At 34.4% G+C, this 17509-nt stretch overlaps 1 protein-coding gene and 1 long non-coding RNA gene across 2 annotated transcripts; one reads left to right on the top strand and one right to left on the bottom strand.

Moving 5' to 3' along the window:
* The first annotated feature begins 1060 nt into the window (after positions 1 to 1060).
* Positions 1061 to 9372, top strand: LOC124450552 (isoaspartyl peptidase/L-asparaginase-like). Its single transcript, XM_047001209.1, has 7 exons — positions 1061 to 1206; positions 7228 to 7298; positions 7368 to 7498; positions 7615 to 7765; positions 7939 to 8265; positions 8424 to 8597; positions 8888 to 9372. The coding sequence occupies exons 2-6, from the start codon at positions 7280 to 7282 to the stop codon at positions 8582 to 8584; spliced, it is 789 nt and encodes a 262-aa protein (XP_046857165.1). The 5' UTR covers positions 1061 to 1206; positions 7228 to 7279; the 3' UTR covers positions 8585 to 8597; positions 8888 to 9372.
* Positions 9373 to 14444: 5072 nt separating this feature from the next.
* LOC124450571 lies at positions 14445 to 16684 on the bottom strand. Its single transcript, XR_006950100.1, has 3 exons — positions 16476 to 16684; positions 16259 to 16346; positions 14445 to 14576 (listed from the first exon to the last, which is right to left on the bottom strand). It is a non-coding gene; the product is annotated as an uncharacterized LOC124450571 (long non-coding RNA).
* Positions 16685 to 17509: the final 825 nt, after the last annotated feature.

Raw genomic sequence — 17509 nt, 5'->3', positions numbered from 1 at the left:
TATTTATATATGGAAAGAGGGAAAGTTTCCCTCACAAATCCCATCAGCTTAATAAAAAAATTCCTACATTTATGAGACACTTTAGAGAGTACTTTAGCAAAATGGTATGAAGTGGCTCCATCGTAATTAACTAAAAGTATTATTATGAGCACAATTGAGATGAGACCCCAATATAATGAAACATCATAACCAGTATATTAACATCATCTCAACCCCAGCTTGCCCCAAAAAAAGTGATAAGACAAACTGAATAAGTTATCTAAATCAGAGAGAAGCATCGATATATTTTCCCACCTGTCTTTCTACTTCATTTAAGTCCAGCCGGCTAGAGAAATGAGAATTCCAAATGGGTCTCTTTTTCTCATATCTTTTCCGTTCGCTTTCCGTCTTTGCAAGACATCTTCATCGCGAAGAGCCATTGCATCGTAAAAAAGATCTCTGTTAGTAAGTCCGTGTTTTTCACTTATTCTTTTGCTCATTGTAAATGGCAGGGGTAAACACGGAATGCGTGTGATAACAGTTTTAATTCCTGTAACGCGTTTATATAGTGAGAAAGAAAAGTACATTAACAACATTTGGTTGCTAAGCAACTCCCGGAGACTATATACTTGAACTTGCGGATTAAATATAGAATTGGGAGGAAAATTTTTAAATAAAATATTTTAAAAGTGCTGAAAGTAAATTGCTTTGTTCATTGAACAAGCTTCAAAAAAGAAATTAATTGATGTTATGCTTTGAATTATTAGATTTTAGTATGTTCATATTTACAGAATAATATTAGATTTTAGTATGTTCATTTTTTAGTCCTGAGCACCAGGACCGCTAACTACACTCTAATAGTAATCATCACTATCAAACATAAACAGAATAAAAGTGAATACATACGTACATGTTGTCACTATATACTTTATAAAGACGGAAGATATATGATTATTTATTGCATAAATTCATCAATTTTAGCATATTTTAAATTCATCCAAAATAACGCATCGTTTGAATTGGAATTCCTCGAATAAAGACTTTCTTTTCTAAAAGTGAAAGTTATTAGCATGATAGCCCTACCAGCAGGAGAGGAAATTTAACGAGCAGCCAGTGAAGAAAAAATAACAGGTACAAGCTTCAAGTGAATTTTGTCGGAACAAGGAAGTTACATATAACCTCTCGACAGACTAAAGAAATCATTTTATTGCTACAAGTGCAGAACAGGTATTTGTGTGCAGGATTTTGTCTTTTCATTTATGTTTATGACATAATAATTAATGATTGCATGGATAAAATACAATATTATTTACTGACTTGATTTATTTATTACGGAAATAATAACTGTAGAAATAATTTCAATCTTGAAGCATTCAAAGTCAACTTTGATTTTTTTCGTGTCATCGTCGTCTTTTTATCAAAGAACGTATAACTAAATTATCAATACTAACTTTACGAAGCATCGTTTCAGACCAGATTTCTAACATTCTTTTCACGCCATATAGAAAACATTTAATAGTGTGTATAAATAAAAATGAGCAATTAGAAATATAGTCATCTGACAGCTAATCCTTCCAAAGTAAATGTAATGTTACGTAGACGTCACATAACATGGGCAAAATCAAAGGAGCTTTATAGACATAAAGGAAGGGGGCATATGAATATTTGGAGAATATAAATCTCATAAAGCAGAGCTAAAACAAAACTGTTGCACTTGTCGTTACGATGAGCTCTTGCCCATATGTTAAATAAAAATTCTACTCCAAATTGTTACCCTGCAACTATAAACTCAATTTTATCTCTGAATAATAAACGCTAACAGCTAAATAAAACATAAGGAAATGAAGCAAAATTTTAAACTAAGACGCTTGTCGTTAACACCCAAACATTCCATGATGAGAGAGTAGTTTATAGAATAGTCGTACGAAAAACGCAAAAAAACTAACCTTAACTGTAAAATAACAATTTGATATTGTTTAGAACTTATATACTATGGCATTAATAAGAGATGTAAAGATGTTTACGACATAGACGCGCTTTAAAACAAAAAAACCCAACAACACTAAACTCATTTGAAGCAATTCATCTAAACAATGCATAAAATGCCTTCCCCATCAACATAATAACTTTATATCAGGGGCGTATCTAGGGTATGTCAAATGAGTCACGCGACATATGTTTATAACTCAAAAATTATTTATCAAATTTAATGATTAGAATTTTTTTGATCATTAAATTTTCGTTCGGTAATCGTTTCGATTTCATCGTCAAAATTCTGTTTTATATATGAAAACTTACACAAATATCACCTTCGTAAACTGATCAGTAGATAAAAACATATCTAGAATTATATTAACTGGCTGAATGATAAGCGGGATGTCTCGACTGGTTCGACCGATAACGGAGACGGAGTCCAAGAACGCTTATTTAAGTCATTCCATTGGTAATAGCCAGATCAGTAAACGATCTGGAATAATCTCGACCGATAAGCGGGGTGGCCGGATTTATAAGGGAGTCCAATTGCTATCGTGTAATTGGCTCGTTCAAATTTTTGTCTTAGTATGATTGGTTTGACCGATTTCGACTGATAGCCAAATAAACTAACATAAAGTAAATGGTTTGAGCCCGGGAGTATCGTTATATGTTTGTAAATGATGATCGTCCAGGTTAATAAAGTCCTGAGAAGACTGTCTTTGTTGTTGTTGACTAACGTTTCGACAACCTTAGCGGCAGTCATCTTCAGAGTCAAATGAGGAGTAAACGTCAGGTTAGCCGTATTTGTTATCTGGTTCTTACGTCATTGTATTGTGTGTACAGGAAATGTGTATTGTCATTGTGGATTAGTGTGAAGTGAAATATTTTATTTTTAGTTGTGATGTGTGATTTAGGTGTGACGATTTTAGTTGTAATGTGTGGGTGTCAATTGTGTATTGTCATTGTGAATTAGTTTGAAGTGTAATGTTTTTAGTTGATCGTTTGTTTGTATTGTGAATAAGTCGTTTGTAAGGTGCCGGTAATTGCTGTGATCTGTTCAGAGTGCTTTGTGATTCGGTGATGTTCGGCAATGTGATTAGTTTTGTCTTGTTTCTTAGTAGCTCGTTTGTGCTCAGTAAGTCTTACGTTTAAGTTCCTGCCAGTTTCCCCGATATAGGAGGCGTGGCAGTCGGAGCAGTTTATTTTGTAAACTGCACCTTGTCGTTCGTTGGGTTGTTCTTTGTCCTTTATGTTCGTTAGTACTTTTCGTAACGTTGTGATTGGTTTATGTGCGACACGTATGTGGTATGATCGTAAGATACGCGAGATGTACCTTTGATGTAAGGTATCGTTGCTGTTGTCACTGGGTTGTTCGTTTCGTTGGGTTCGTTGGGTTTGTAAGTGTTGCGTTTGATAAAGTTAGAGTTATAGTTATTTTTGTCAAAAACACGTTTGAGATAGTTGTTTTTGTTTTGTAGAGCGTCCGGTGAATCACATATGATTTGTGCACGTCTTGTTAATGTTCTGATTGTGGTGGCTTTGTGTGATGTAGGGTTGTAAGATGGTTGGTCTAGTAGTCGGTCAGTATGTGTTGGCTTGCGATAAACTGTTGTTCCTAGTTTTTGATTGTCATGTTTTACCAAACAGTCGAGAAAAGGAAGAGTTCCGTTTTCTTCGACATCTTTGGTAAATTGTATTTGGCTGTTCTGTTTGTTGATGTGAGTATGGAAGTCATCAATCTCGTCTGCATGTAGTGCTGTGATTGAGTCATCTACGTAGCGAAACCAAAAAGGTAGTGCATGTTTGTAAGTCAAGAGCGCCCGTTCCTCTATAGATTGCATTACAATTTCAGCAACTGCAACAGAAACGGGCGAGCCCATTGCTGTCCCATGTAATTGTATGTAGTGTGTTCCTTTGTATTGGAAGTAAGTCGAGGTGAGGCAGAGCTCTAGTAACTCCATAATGTCTTCTGTCGGTAATGGCAGTACGTCCGTGGTGTTTGTAATAAGGATTTTCGTACAAGTAAGTGCCAGATTAAGTGGAATACTGGTGAACAGTGATTTCACATCAAAAGACACTAGTATATAGTTGTCCGGTATTTGTATAGTGCACAGTTTTTTTAATGAAAGTTTCAGTGGATTGTAGCTTGTGTTTCGATTTGTTTGTAAGTTGTTGCAGTATGTTAGTCAAGTACTTTGAAAGTTCGTAAGTAGGCGAACCACAAAATGATACAATTTGTCGCATGGGTATTTGTGGTTTGTGAAGTTTTGGTAGTCCGTATAGTCTGGGTGGTCGTGGTACTGAACATCTGAGTCGATAGTAGATACGTTCAGATATAATGTTAGATTTTCTCATAGAGAAGATCTTGCTGTTAAGTTTGCGTACTAGTGATGGTGTTGGGTCTCGTTTGAGTTGTTCGTACGTTTGTCTGTCGTTAACAAGGGTGTCCATTTTGTTAAAGTAATCATTCCGTCCTTTGTCTGCTGGTAAAATGACGATGTTGTTGTCGTGTTTTAGTCGTTTGAGTGCTTGTTGTTCGTCTTTTGTCAAGTTGTTGTCACGTATAGAGGACGATTGTAAAGTGGAGGCTATCCTGCTTCTGATCTCGTCTTTGGTTGTCTCTGACAAGTCTCTTTGATACGCTAGGACAGCTTTGACACTTGATACTATCGTCTCAGTCGGGATTTGTCTAGGTGTTATGGAATGTTTTAGTCCGTAAGATAGTAGTTGCGTTTCAGTTTCGTCTAATGAGCGGGAAGAAATATTCCTCACCCAGCTATCGTCATGTTTATGTCTTGTACGTGTTTTAGTTTGTTTTAAAAGTTCAAGTTTTTGTTGTTGTTTGAATTGGTGTTGTGTCTCTGTCTTGTTTGCTCGTTTCTCTGCAATAGTTTGTATCGTAGAAAGTAAAGTATCACTTACTGTCGTTGGTATGAGTTCCTTCAGTTTGTTCAGTCTTTGTTCTTGTTGTTTGATGTAATAGTTGATTCATCTGTGACAGTCGTTAATCCGTGCTCGTATCAGTCGTCTGCTGGTGGATTTGAAAATCTGAATAGCCTCTTGTGTGTTCAACGGGGACTTAATTCTAAGTCCTGCCGGAACGAGACCAAAATCCTTGCAGCGGTGGTTGAACCAGAGTTGTTGGGGTATGCGTCTGACGTTGCTTGCAAAACGTATGTAGTCGTCAGCAAGTTGTTCGCTCTGTCGTCCAAATGATCGTAATAAAGTAAATGGTTTGAACAAAAACAGTCCTTCTCAGGACTTTATTAGCCTGGACGATCATCATTTACAAACATATAAACTAACATAGTCAAGCTCACTGTCTGAATTGAATGTTTGATCGTTTGATAGTAGTTTTATAAGCATTATAGAAACTAAACTACAATCCGATGGAATTTATGGAAATCTTTTACAAATACATATATTGACATAAATGCTGCTGCCCAAACTGTGAATTTTTTCAAGAGGGTGAAAAATTTATGAATAAATTGTAAATGCTTGGCAAAGACGATCTCACGAGCGACATTTCAGTCATTGATGTTCAAGAAAAAACCAACATTGTTTTGAGTTTTATCAGCAGAAATTTACATCCAAAATCGTAAGTAAAGGACAAGTGAAGTGTATGCATGAATGTAATATATCAAAGTCAATTTATGCGAGTGTGTGATGCGATTTATGTCAATATGGCGTATGGTAAGCAGATTGATGCTTCTAAAATTGTTGTTGGCGAAGGACTTTTAGCTATGATTTCTTTATTGCTTGGGGAATCGTGGCCGTTATATGTCAGCGAAATCCTACATTCCTGCAAATATATTTCAATGGACAAAAAATCTGTACCATAAGGCGCCACACTATTATTTACTTTATCATAAACAAATGTTTGGTGCTTTTCAGTTCATGATCATTGATCATTCAATCATTGGACAGTTATACTAGACATTGTTTAAGATTTGAGAAAACTAACATTGATTACATGAAAAGCTGTTTACTATAACCTGTGATTTGAGTCTTTTCTAATCCATGAAGCTTTTTATTTTGACAATTTGACTGGAGTGGTATTAAACCTGAGTATTTCACATACATAAAATGTTGTCCCATGTCACACATTGTCCCTTTTCTAACTGAACGCCTCATGTAGAGATGTCAAGTTGTGTTGATCTACGGCTCATAACAGATTGTTTGCCATAAATTACAAAGGGCTATTGATGTATGAAAAGCATTTTCCATAACGTAAAAATGTCTTCCTATGTATGCAGATAAACCTTGAAATTTAGCAAAACAGCAAAGTATTTTTCATGATCACTAGGAAATTTTTCTGTTGATCATTCTAATTTCTAAACTAACTTATTGCAGATTTACATTTAAACAAGCTTTGATTATATGAAAAGATATTTATCATAACCAGTAAGCATGACACATGAACCAATTTTAACATTCATGTAATTATATAATTAAAGACATGTTGGTTACATTCTGTTTGTATTTGCAAATACAATGCTACTAGTAATTGCTATATAGCACACCTTGCATATACTTACAGAAGATAATAGTCTAGTGAAATGCCTAATAAACATTAATGGCATTAAGCTGTTCTTAATTGCAAATTTTCACTCAGATAATTTTTGCTTAATCTTTGGCAGAAAAAAATTTTGAGTTTTTTCTCAAAATGTGAATTTGCTGGCACTGTATGTGGAGTTTGGTAAAGGGTTACAATAAACTTGCATGGTTTGAAGTCTGAGCTTTTCTATATCTATGAACTGCCACTTGTAGTACCAAATTTCTAACTTAACTCATTACATAGAGGTTTGAATGGGGGTCTCTAGGGGGGACTATGCCTGACAACTTGGTAGAAATTTTTATAGACTATATCTGTTTTTGAATAGCATTATTGTAAAATAAATTTTACGTTCCTAGACATGTTAATGAGCCATATATTTGGCATGAAAATGAGCCTAAGTATTTGGCAAAACATTCAAGTATTGTTCACTCTATTTTTTTTTCAAAAAAGACGTAAGCATAATGTGTTGTTTTTATGCAAGAACGATGCCCACAAAATACATTTTATATTGGTCTAAAGCGCTGAAAATGGAATTTTCAAGGCTCTGAATTTAAAATTTCTCAGGGGAGAATGTCTCAGAACCCCCCCCCCCAGGTGCTGAGGCCTCCGACATTTTATGACTGATGTTTTGAAAAATCCTAGATCCGCCCCTGCTACATATTAAATATGCTGTTTTTGCCTGCAACTGAATAGTCTAAACGATATTTTCCTCTAAGTTTGGAGTAGTGTTTCAATTCCGGAGGATTTACTCATATCGTATGCAAAGTTATGGCACAATACATGGCAGGTAGCTACATAGGAAAATAATGAAGAAATTCCTCATAAATAATAAACATACGATCGTTTATATTTGAAGACGAAAATCACGGAGTTGGTATTATTATCACTGGAGGAGCCAAAAGCAGGTTTAAACATCCTCTTTTGAGTGAAGATGAGTATATAAACACAATAAAAGACGCAGCAAAGGCAGGTTATTGTATTTTGAAGGTATGTGTATGAAATATAGTGTGAAGGATAAAAAAACTCTTCAAGAATTTCCCCTGTTCCTAGCAGCAATATAAGTTAATTGTATTGATTTTCAACAAACTTTTCTGTTATCTTAAAATGGTGGCAATGCTGTTGAAGCTGTTGAAAAATCAGTTAGTGTTATGGAGAATTGTGAGTTATTTGAGGCAGGTCGTGGATCTTATGTGAATGCCAGCAGGGAAGTTGAATGTGATGCGATTATTATGGAGGGACACACCTTAGATACAGGTTACAATTTTTGACATATTAATTGGGAATTGCCCATGTCAAGAAGGCTTATGATAAGACAGTGTATGATAGATAAAAAAACTTTGAATACAACAAGTACAACAAAGCCAGGTAATGTCTTTAGCATGGGCTATCAAACAAGAAAGCTTCTTAATTTTTCCTATGTGCTGTAGGTGCAGTAATCTCAGGCCGATATTTTAAAAATCCAGTTTGCCTTTCAAGAAACGTTTTGGAAGAAACACCACACTGTGCCCTTAGTGGTTATGGTGCGTTAGATTTTGCAATAAGTATCAATTTTCCTTGTTGCGAACCGAATGAATTAATAACAGAAGACAAAATGCGAAAGCATATTTCTCACGAGCGTTTTAATGACTACGTCGACTTTTTCTATGAGGGAAAACCTATTCCTGATTGGGACAATGAAAATAGCGATAATGCAGATACTGCATGTGCTGTTGCAATTGATAAAAATGGCAACTTGGCGTGTGCCACATCAAAAGGTAATGAATAAATAAGACATGTAGCATGCTTTGATGTGTTCATAGGTGAAGAAAAATCAACATATTAATATGTAAATGACATCCTTTCAAATCTATTGTTGTTATCAATTATAACATGTATAAAGGAAAAGGAGTCCCCTCTCCAAATATCAATATAGGAGGTATCGCAGGGAAAGGTAAAGGTCGTGTTGGTGATGCTGCATTAGTTGGTTGTGGTGGATATGCAAATGATAAAGGAGAAGCTGCAACAACTGGTCATGGAGAGAAGTTGATAAAATTAACTCTAGCACGTCAAGTTGTCATTGAAATGGAAAATTGAAAAAAATGCCCAGGTAGGGTGAAAAATCGATAATTTATTTCTACGTTCAGAAATTGTTGGGACTTACGGGTTAGCATTGAAGCATTACACAGTAAATTCCAAACGCTAATGATGTTGACAAAATTATGTGATTTACATTTGGAACTGTGCAAACTAGATCTATTTCAATTTTATAATCTTAAATGTAAGTGTACATGTCACACAATTTTATTTTCACGCAATGTCACGCAATTTTATTGACTTAAATGTAACTGTACATATGTATGACAGAATTTACGAGAGATTGTATATTTTTTACAAAAGGAAGCAACGGAAGAAGCTGTAAAATTACTTAAAGTAAAACTGAAGGGACATGGAGGAGCTATTGCGATTGACAAAAACGGATTTTTTTGGAAAAGCATTTTCTACTCCCCTAATGTCTTGGGCTAGCATCAAAGATGATCAGTTGATAGGGGGATTTAAGAAAGATGAAGAAGGAAATGCAAAATTACTGTATAATCAAAGACTGTAGAATTAATAAACCAATGGCCATTATTTTATAATTCAGGAAAATATTTTCTTGATATATATATTCATAATCATGTACACATAAATATTTATTCCAAAACTCTGCACCAGTCGGCCATATCATGTTTTTTCCACTCTTGAAATTTAACATTTGAAACTAACAATACAATAAAATATAATCACATAGTGTTCAGGGTGCTTACTGAAAACAATAAATACAATAAATGTCATACATTCCTTCAAAATATAGTATAACTGATTAATAAAAAAACAATAATTGATAAGAGTTTATGTTCATACAGTGTAGTCGCATTTGTAACTGATGATGTCACCATGTGAGCGGTTCTTTAGGTATATATATTTGTTATTGATAACGTCCCCCAAAAAGTGACAATACAGGGAGCGCTTTCCTTTTCCCAAAAGAAATAAGCTTCAATGTCCAGCATATGCAATGTAAAAATTGAAACAATCCAATCACTAGATCCAATGAAGACAGACTAGCTGAAGAAATACTTGGTATATACGTGCTGTGAAAGTTAAAATTGATTGGCTTATTTGTAATCACATGACTTAAAATAAATGATACATTTCCCCCAATCTATGATCTTCCTCTCAAGGTGCACTAGAGACTCTAGGAAAACAAAAGTCATGAGTTCTCTTAAGAATATAAGATAACTTGATTTAAATGCAGAGCAATTTAAATTGTGTAGATGCATTTTAGGTGTAAAAAACCTCTTCGTACTTAAAATTGACAACACAGGTCACAGTAAATGTTTCAAACATACATTCCATAAATCTTATACATAGTTGTTAAATTACTTTTACTCATCGAAAATTTGCCTTTAAATTTTGAATTCTTAACCCTACAACATCACTGAAACCTCTTAAACAATACATTACTGACGATAATAACCATTGAGCGCGCCGCACTTATTATCTTTAAATGCACGTTTAATAGACACAGCATCAAAATTGTTGAGGATGCGAATACAAAAATCTTGAATCCACCTAAGAAATTTTATTTTCTTGTGAAAATATTGTGAGTTTATTTGTAGTAAAACATTCTTCTTATAGCCCATAACGTACAATTGAAAGATTGCCACCCCCGAATGAGCACTGCATCTAAAGCTCCAAAAATATTAAAAGCGCTGCGGCGCTCAAACGAGTAAATAAGTAATGGTTAACCAATACTTAAATGCGCATGTGTTTCTCGAGTTTTGAGTTTTATATGCATTTGTCTCTATGGCATATACCACTGATGGTATACAGTGCACACTGCTACCACTTACTAATACACCATACACAAATAACTTAATAGTGAAATGTCGAATTCATTAGAATTCAGAAAATAGGAGCACTTATTTCAGTACCTAGTCGTGTATAAAGGAAGATATTGTTGAAAAGCAGTGGTGTACACTTTTTGTAATATTGAAGGGAGTGTGAGGGGCTCGTTCTTACAACGCGAAATTTCTAGAGAGGTTATAGAAGGATTCTCATATTTACAAAAGTAAAGAGGGCTTAAAGTGTATGCTGGGACGTGTATGATACAGAAGTGTATCAAATAGTCATTATTTAATATGACAAATACGTTTAAAAGTCTAATTTGTGGTATTTCGTGCAAAATTTTAATAGAGGGAGGGCTCGCGCCCTAGTTTCTGCCACTGTTGCTAAGAATGAAGAACTTGAAAACGCTATGTGATTCGTTTTTGTCGTTATTCATATCGCCTATCATGCTTATTTATGTACATTGCCTGCATCAATATGAAAGTAAATTTCATAATTTGCTTCGGTGTGAGATGGACAATATAATACTTTAGGGGTGGAATGGTCCAGTAAAGACATTTATCAATACCGTATTATCGATGATCACGGCTTTTCCTATATTTCTTCGAACAAATGGGTTCATGAAGATTAAGCTGTAGCACTCTCACGGGTGCTTTGCCAATGCATACGCGTTGGAATGGGTTGAGTTACTGAGTGGGCCGAGTTGAGCCGAGTACAATGCAAGGTCAAGTAAGTTGCTTTATTTTTGATGAGCTGCTGCTCTATACATGCGGTATGGAAATCAACAATCCAATCTTTCTTGTTTTGTAAGAATTCCAACTACCATTGACCTACAATCTTTGGGGTTTGAATTAGAAATCCATATTTCTTTGGGAACATCAATTTTCCACTAAAGATATCTTGCTATATGTAAATGGAAAGAAAAGGTTCCATCATAAATCCCATCTTCTTAATGAAAATTCGTACATTTATGAGACAAAGTAGAGATTACTTTAGCAAAATGGTATCAAGTGGTTTCATCATGATTAGGTAAGTACTATTATTATGAGCACAATTGGAATAGGGTTATCTAAATCAGAGAGAAGCATCGATATATTTTCCCTCCTGTCTTTCTACTTCATTTAAGTCGAGCCGGCTAGAGAAGTGAGAATTCCGAATGGGTCTCTTTTTCTCATATCTTTTCCGTTCGCTTTCCGTCTTTGCAAGACATCTTCATCGCAAAGAGCCTTGCATCGTAAAAAAGAACTCTGTTAGTAAGTCCGTGTTTTTCACTTATTTTTTAGTTCATACTGAAATGGTATCCAAGAAGTTCTGCTTATTCTTTGTTTTTTTTTGGTTGAAATACAGCTTCAACTTCTCAACTGTGTTCTAACTTATGTACATAAAGTAACGAGTGTAAAGAACATCGTGCAAAGTCTCTCCAGTTGTAAACTTTGAAAATTCAAAATGAAATCTAAAACTCAAACTTTAACTCGAAATATAATTTTTTTTTAGCTTTTGTATTAGATTTATTTTACTTTTATTAATTTATAAATTTCCTTGTTTCGAACGCATATACTTCTTTTGTATCTATGTATAATTTGTTGAAAGGTTGTAAATCATAACGATGGGACACCATAGTCAGCTGACTCAGCTCGAATGTTTGAATATTTTATTAACACAGTCATCATGAGTCTACCTGTACATATTTCATGCTGTAATTAATGTTTCTTACTTAAGATGACGTATAGTTAAGTCAAAATATGTTTGCTCTTAAAGTGCCAATGGCACAAAACTCTTATTCTCTTTATTACGAGTTTTAATCTGGTTTTTTACGTCATTGTATTGTGTCATTCATTTCTCTCCATGGAAAGTACCCTGTCCCCAAATACCTAACTGCTAGTGGTGGGTAGTGGGTTGATATTTCATAATCAATCATTGAATTTGCTCACAACCGATCAACATCATAAAAAGGCATCGTAAAAACCTGTCGAGCTTATTATAATGTTATTAGAACCTACAGAGAAATGTAAATTCATCCCTTTTCTAATCTCTAACAAATAGAGATCAAGTGCATCAAGTTTTGGGTAGCATTTGCCCTTGGGAAAAGCACTTGCTTTTATAGATGGCCTCAGTTTTGTCTCTTTTTATAACTTGAAGCAAATACCTTGATAAAATCTGTTAAGAATGCAATACCTTCATCAGTCTAAATGAGGAGGTCTTCCTCTCAGGATAAATTAAATTTTTACTTGAGGTGTTGGCTTTGAACAAAACTTAAATGAAGCTTAACTTGGAGAGGAGGAGACCAGTTAACTCCTTTTTTTGTTTTGAAGAGCTAATGCTTTGTCAGATGAATGATTTTGCCATTCAGTGGGTGATAGGTTTAGATAATACTTCAATATCCTTGGGAAATTTCATCTAAAATAAATAGTCGGAATTCAGAATCAATGAGAATTGAAGCAAAATTGCGCGATTAGCAATGGCATATCCAGCTCAATAATTGAGAGGGCTAAACTAAGTTGCTTTGAAATCAACTGTTTACTGCAGATTGTAAAATGTATATATGAATATCCCCCTTCCCCCAGTTACTGATGCTAGCTGAGCCACTGATGATTGGATATTTTGGTAAATAGAAATCAATATTGAGTTATATGCTGCCGTTGTATCAAAAGTGAAAATTAATTTAGCCCCCGTAATTTTATTTAACCAACAGTAAAAATTTATTCAGCCCCTATTCTCATTTTAGTCCCTCCTTCAAACTAACAAAATACAATAAGCCTTGTAGAGGGCGAAATGGTTGAAATACAGTATTTGATAAACAAATTATTGAGATATATTGCTGGAAATAATCAATTGCTGTGAATATTTCCAGCAAAACACCACAGATGCACTCACAGTTTGGGTTTCAAACAATAACATGGCTCACATGCTTCTGGCACTAACATACTGGAATTGAACAAGTTTAGTAAGTGGATAAGTCAACAAGATAAGTTAAGTCAAGTCAAGTTAACTAGTTAATTCAGTGGATAATGCCATAACCTTTCATCCAATCCACTAAAATTAATATATGCTGAAAGTAATCGTAGTATATTTCTCATTCTTATGAAACTTGTTTAGACTTTACTTGTTGATGCAAATAGCAACCAACATGGCAAAATTTCAATGTTTTTCACCTATTAAGGGGTTTTACAAATATTATCATTGCATCTTAGAGCACATTTAAGTAAGATTAAAAGTATGTATTCAATTCGTTATTAATAGCAAGTTTGCTGCATTTAACCAACTCAAAACCGCTGATGGAATGGACTGGTTATAGCTTCTACAAAATGTATAAAAAAGTAAATCAAACATTTATAGGTAATCATGCATCTAACATTGTGTTTTGCAGTTATAGTTTAATTTTGAATATAACAAGAAAAAGCAGCTTTTTGTTTCTGACTTTTCAATGATATTTTTATTATTTCATAAAATGCAGCATTAATTAAGTAAAATGAAATTACAATGTGAAATACATTATTCCACGAGTGAGAATTCCATACAATTGATGATTCTCTATACATGATACAACACAGCAAAAACCTGCTGTTCATTTGCTTTTGTTTGAAATGGCAGCGAAACCTTTTTAACAGTGGGAAATGCAAACAATCAAGTACTCAATCATTTCTGATTGTTATGCAAGCACAAACAAGTCAATGGAAGGAGCACCTTTCTTTCTTGTATAGAACACAAAATATCCACTTCTTTTTTTACACACTATATGTGTAGCAAAAATGAAGTGTAATTAATGTATGGTAGATATTGTGCAGGAATCAAAATTTAAGGCCTATCAAAACTTTCTACCAACCTCAACTATCCAACATGGATAAAACAATGCGAATCAATTTGACATTAATTAATCTTGATAGCTGTAAAATGTTGTCATCAACATGTTTTAAAAGTTATTTATGCAAGAATCTCTCCCAACTAACAGTGGTATGCAACTGATCCATGCAAGAATCTCTCCCAACTAACAGTGGTATGCAACAGATCCATGCAAGAATCTCTCCCAAATAACAGTGTAACCCTTTCCGTGTTTTTTTTTTCATTTATATTTTTAATAAATCGTCTCCATTACTCGTGCTCTGGAAGGGCACGTAGAGGTTTCGGCTGTGGTCTCGCTCATTGCGGTGTCGAGAAATCGATTTTTTGACCCAGAACGCTTTGTGCTTTTACAATATGGCGACTGCAAGGAGTGACAAAATATAATTAGAAACATACAATATTCGGAAACGTTTACTACGAAGCGCTATAGCAAAAGATATAAAGAGCTAAGGAAAATTGATGAGGACTTGATGAATAAAACGGAGGAACTTAAAACCGTTCTGAGCTAAATAGATTGGCACATCTTGAATAAAGCCCTCAAGAAGAATGTCGACGAAGAGTGTAACAAAATATTTTCGACACACCGTGATAAACTCAATAATTTAACCAAAAACATATAAAGACACTGTCAAAAGTTTATCATCGGTAAAACTGAGTTTAGACGAACTTGATACTTTAAAAAACGGTCTTAATTTCAGCATCAAACGTCGAAAACTCCACTCCTCTGATATTCTGGCAACATTCGCATGAATTCACTATACATTATGAAATAAACTCATCAAGCAAAAGACTACTCAAACTTAAAACGGAACTTGAACATTAGGCACACACAAACGTATCATCATACCGCACAACACCTAAAGAACTAAAGAAATAAGTATCGTCCTACCGCACAACACCTAAAGACCAAAAGAAATACGTATCGTCCTACGGCATAACACCTAAATATCTAAAGAAATACGTATTTTCCTACCCCACAACACCTAAAGATCTAAAGAAATACGTATCGTACTAACGCACAACACCTAAAGATCTAAAGAAACGCGTATCGTCCTACCGCACAACACCTAAAGATCTAAAGAAATACGTATCGTCCTACCACACAATACCTAAAGATCTAAAGAAATACGTATCGTCCTAACGCACAATACCTAAAGATCTAAAGAAATACGAATCGTCCTACCGCACAACACCTAAAGATCTAAAGAAATACGTATCGTCCGACCGCACAACACCTAAAGATCTAAAGAAATACGTATTGTCCCAACGCACAACACCTAAAGATCTAAAGAAATACGTATCGTCCTACCGCACAACACCTAAAGATCTAAAGAAATACGTATCGCCCTACCGCACAACACCTAAAGATCTAAAGAAACACGTATCGTCGTTCCGCACAACACCTAAAGATCTAAAGAAATACGTATTATCCTACCAAAAAACACCCAAAGATCTAAAGAAATACGTATCGTCCTAACGCACAACACCTAAAGATCTAAAGAAATACGTATCGTCTTACCGCACAACACCTAAAGACCTAAAGAAACACAACATTCTACGCAACATTCGAAACAATGATAATGTCTTTGTCCTTAAACCTGACAAGGGCAATGATGTTGTCATTTTAGACCGTCAGGTATACACTAATTCATCCCACACCATCATTAGCAATACATATAATATCAACCACTTCCTCATGACACTACGATTTCCCGTGAAGCAAAACTACAAGTACTACTACGTCAATTAAAGAAGAAAAACTCTATCAACCTAGTTGGTAACAACTAATGTAACACCTAAGAAAAAACTTAACGCAACACTTGAAAGAATTAAACGTGGGGAGTAAGATTTGTTTATTTTAAGGCTTGACTAAAAAAATTATGAGCAACACTATAAAAAAAACATAAGTTATTGTACACTCACACTTTAGATCAGGCTTTAAAACTGCCATATGTACACTCGAGAAGCTCACCTTCCTTAACGCTCCAAAAACACACTAAAAGCATAGGATATTAGATATAAAAACCAAACAGGGCCACCTACCACAGAATGGATTAAAATTGGGATCATCATCATCAAAGTTCTGCAACGCGATCCACATCATAACAAAGTTTACAGATTTAAAGAATCACTAGAAGAGCAGAAATGTTTTCACTATTTAACATCAGTTAAAGAACAATAACCCATATACACTAATGTTAATGAACTGTTCATGATGACCAAATATACACCTGATAAAACTATCTCAACCAAATCTCACCAATAAGCAGCAATCCATGGCCCCAAAAACCACTTCCAGAAACGACAAAAGAACAAGGATGGTAGAGACCTTCACCACTACAGACTGCAAAAAGAGTGAAAATATCTTTACCAGCGCAAACCATTAGACCAGCAGAACCAAACCTGCTCGAACTAGTAACCACAAGCATAGACTAACTTGATTACAAAAAGAAAGGACTACAGTAGAAGCTTTACACAATGAGCGAATAACACAAAGCTACCTATTATCTGCAACTGTACAATTTTACATCTTTAAAAAAGTTAGGGAGGAAGGATTGAGCTATTATATTTCCCTTAGTTAATATGGAGCGTGCACTCAAATTTTATTGTTTTCTATCTTGTGTATAAAAACAAAATCTTTATATTGTTTTTGTTGGAAACATTTGACAAAGATTCATATTTCGCAAAAAAAAAGGCTCAGTCCTATCTAGAAAAATGCCAAAAATTCGATGTCGATAAAAATAAGATCATTTTCTTCTTTATTAAACGTCTTTTGGTTTAACTGTCGCTAGTGATAAATATGAAATAATTTATAGCAGCATTTTAGATCAGAGATTACTGGAGTCACATAATTCAAACACACACACAAAACGCAAAAATTTTTCAACAAAACAATTTCTTTACGACTACATTCTATAATACAGTGCAAATATAATAAAAGTCATGCAAATGCTTGTTAATAAAATCAACTAAAATTATTTCATTGTATGTTTTTGCAAAATTTTTGACACACATATCAACTGCCTGTTTTTGTCCTACAAAATGAACAATTCATTTTCTTCAAATGGACAGTAATATCACATATACATAGTTCCATACAACAATAAATCATTGACGAATAATGCAACTAGCCCACTCGTGTTAGTCCTGCTATGCAAATTTTTGAGCATCATCGTAATTCATTTCTCTAGAATACGTTAATTTCCAATTTTTAAATTTGCACAACAAAACTTAATGAGTGAACTGGCTACACTACATTTATTGACGACATATATAAAGAAAACCATGGAAAAT

This window comes from Xenia sp. Carnegie-2017, unplaced genomic scaffold (assembly GCF_021976095.1).
Source record: "Xenia sp. Carnegie-2017 unplaced genomic scaffold, XeniaSp_v1 HiC_scaffold_24, whole genome shotgun sequence".
NCBI lineage: Eukaryota > Metazoa > Cnidaria > Anthozoa > Malacalcyonacea > Xeniidae > Xenia > Xenia sp. Carnegie-2017.
The sequence above is the reverse complement of the archived record's forward strand: the minus strand, read 5'-3'. Positions and strand labels throughout refer to the sequence as shown.

Excerpts from the sequence above, each read along its gene's own strand:
- LOC124450552 (XM_047001209.1), top strand. Across the intron at positions 7,499-7,614 it reads CAGGTTATTGTATTTTGAAG|AATGGTGGCAATGCTGTTGA; the intron begins GTATGTGTATGA and ends CTGTTATCTTAA. Across the intron at positions 8,266-8,423 it reads GGCGTGTGCCACATCAAAAG|GAGGTATCGCAGGGAAAGGT; the intron begins GTAATGAATAAA and ends ATATCAATATAG.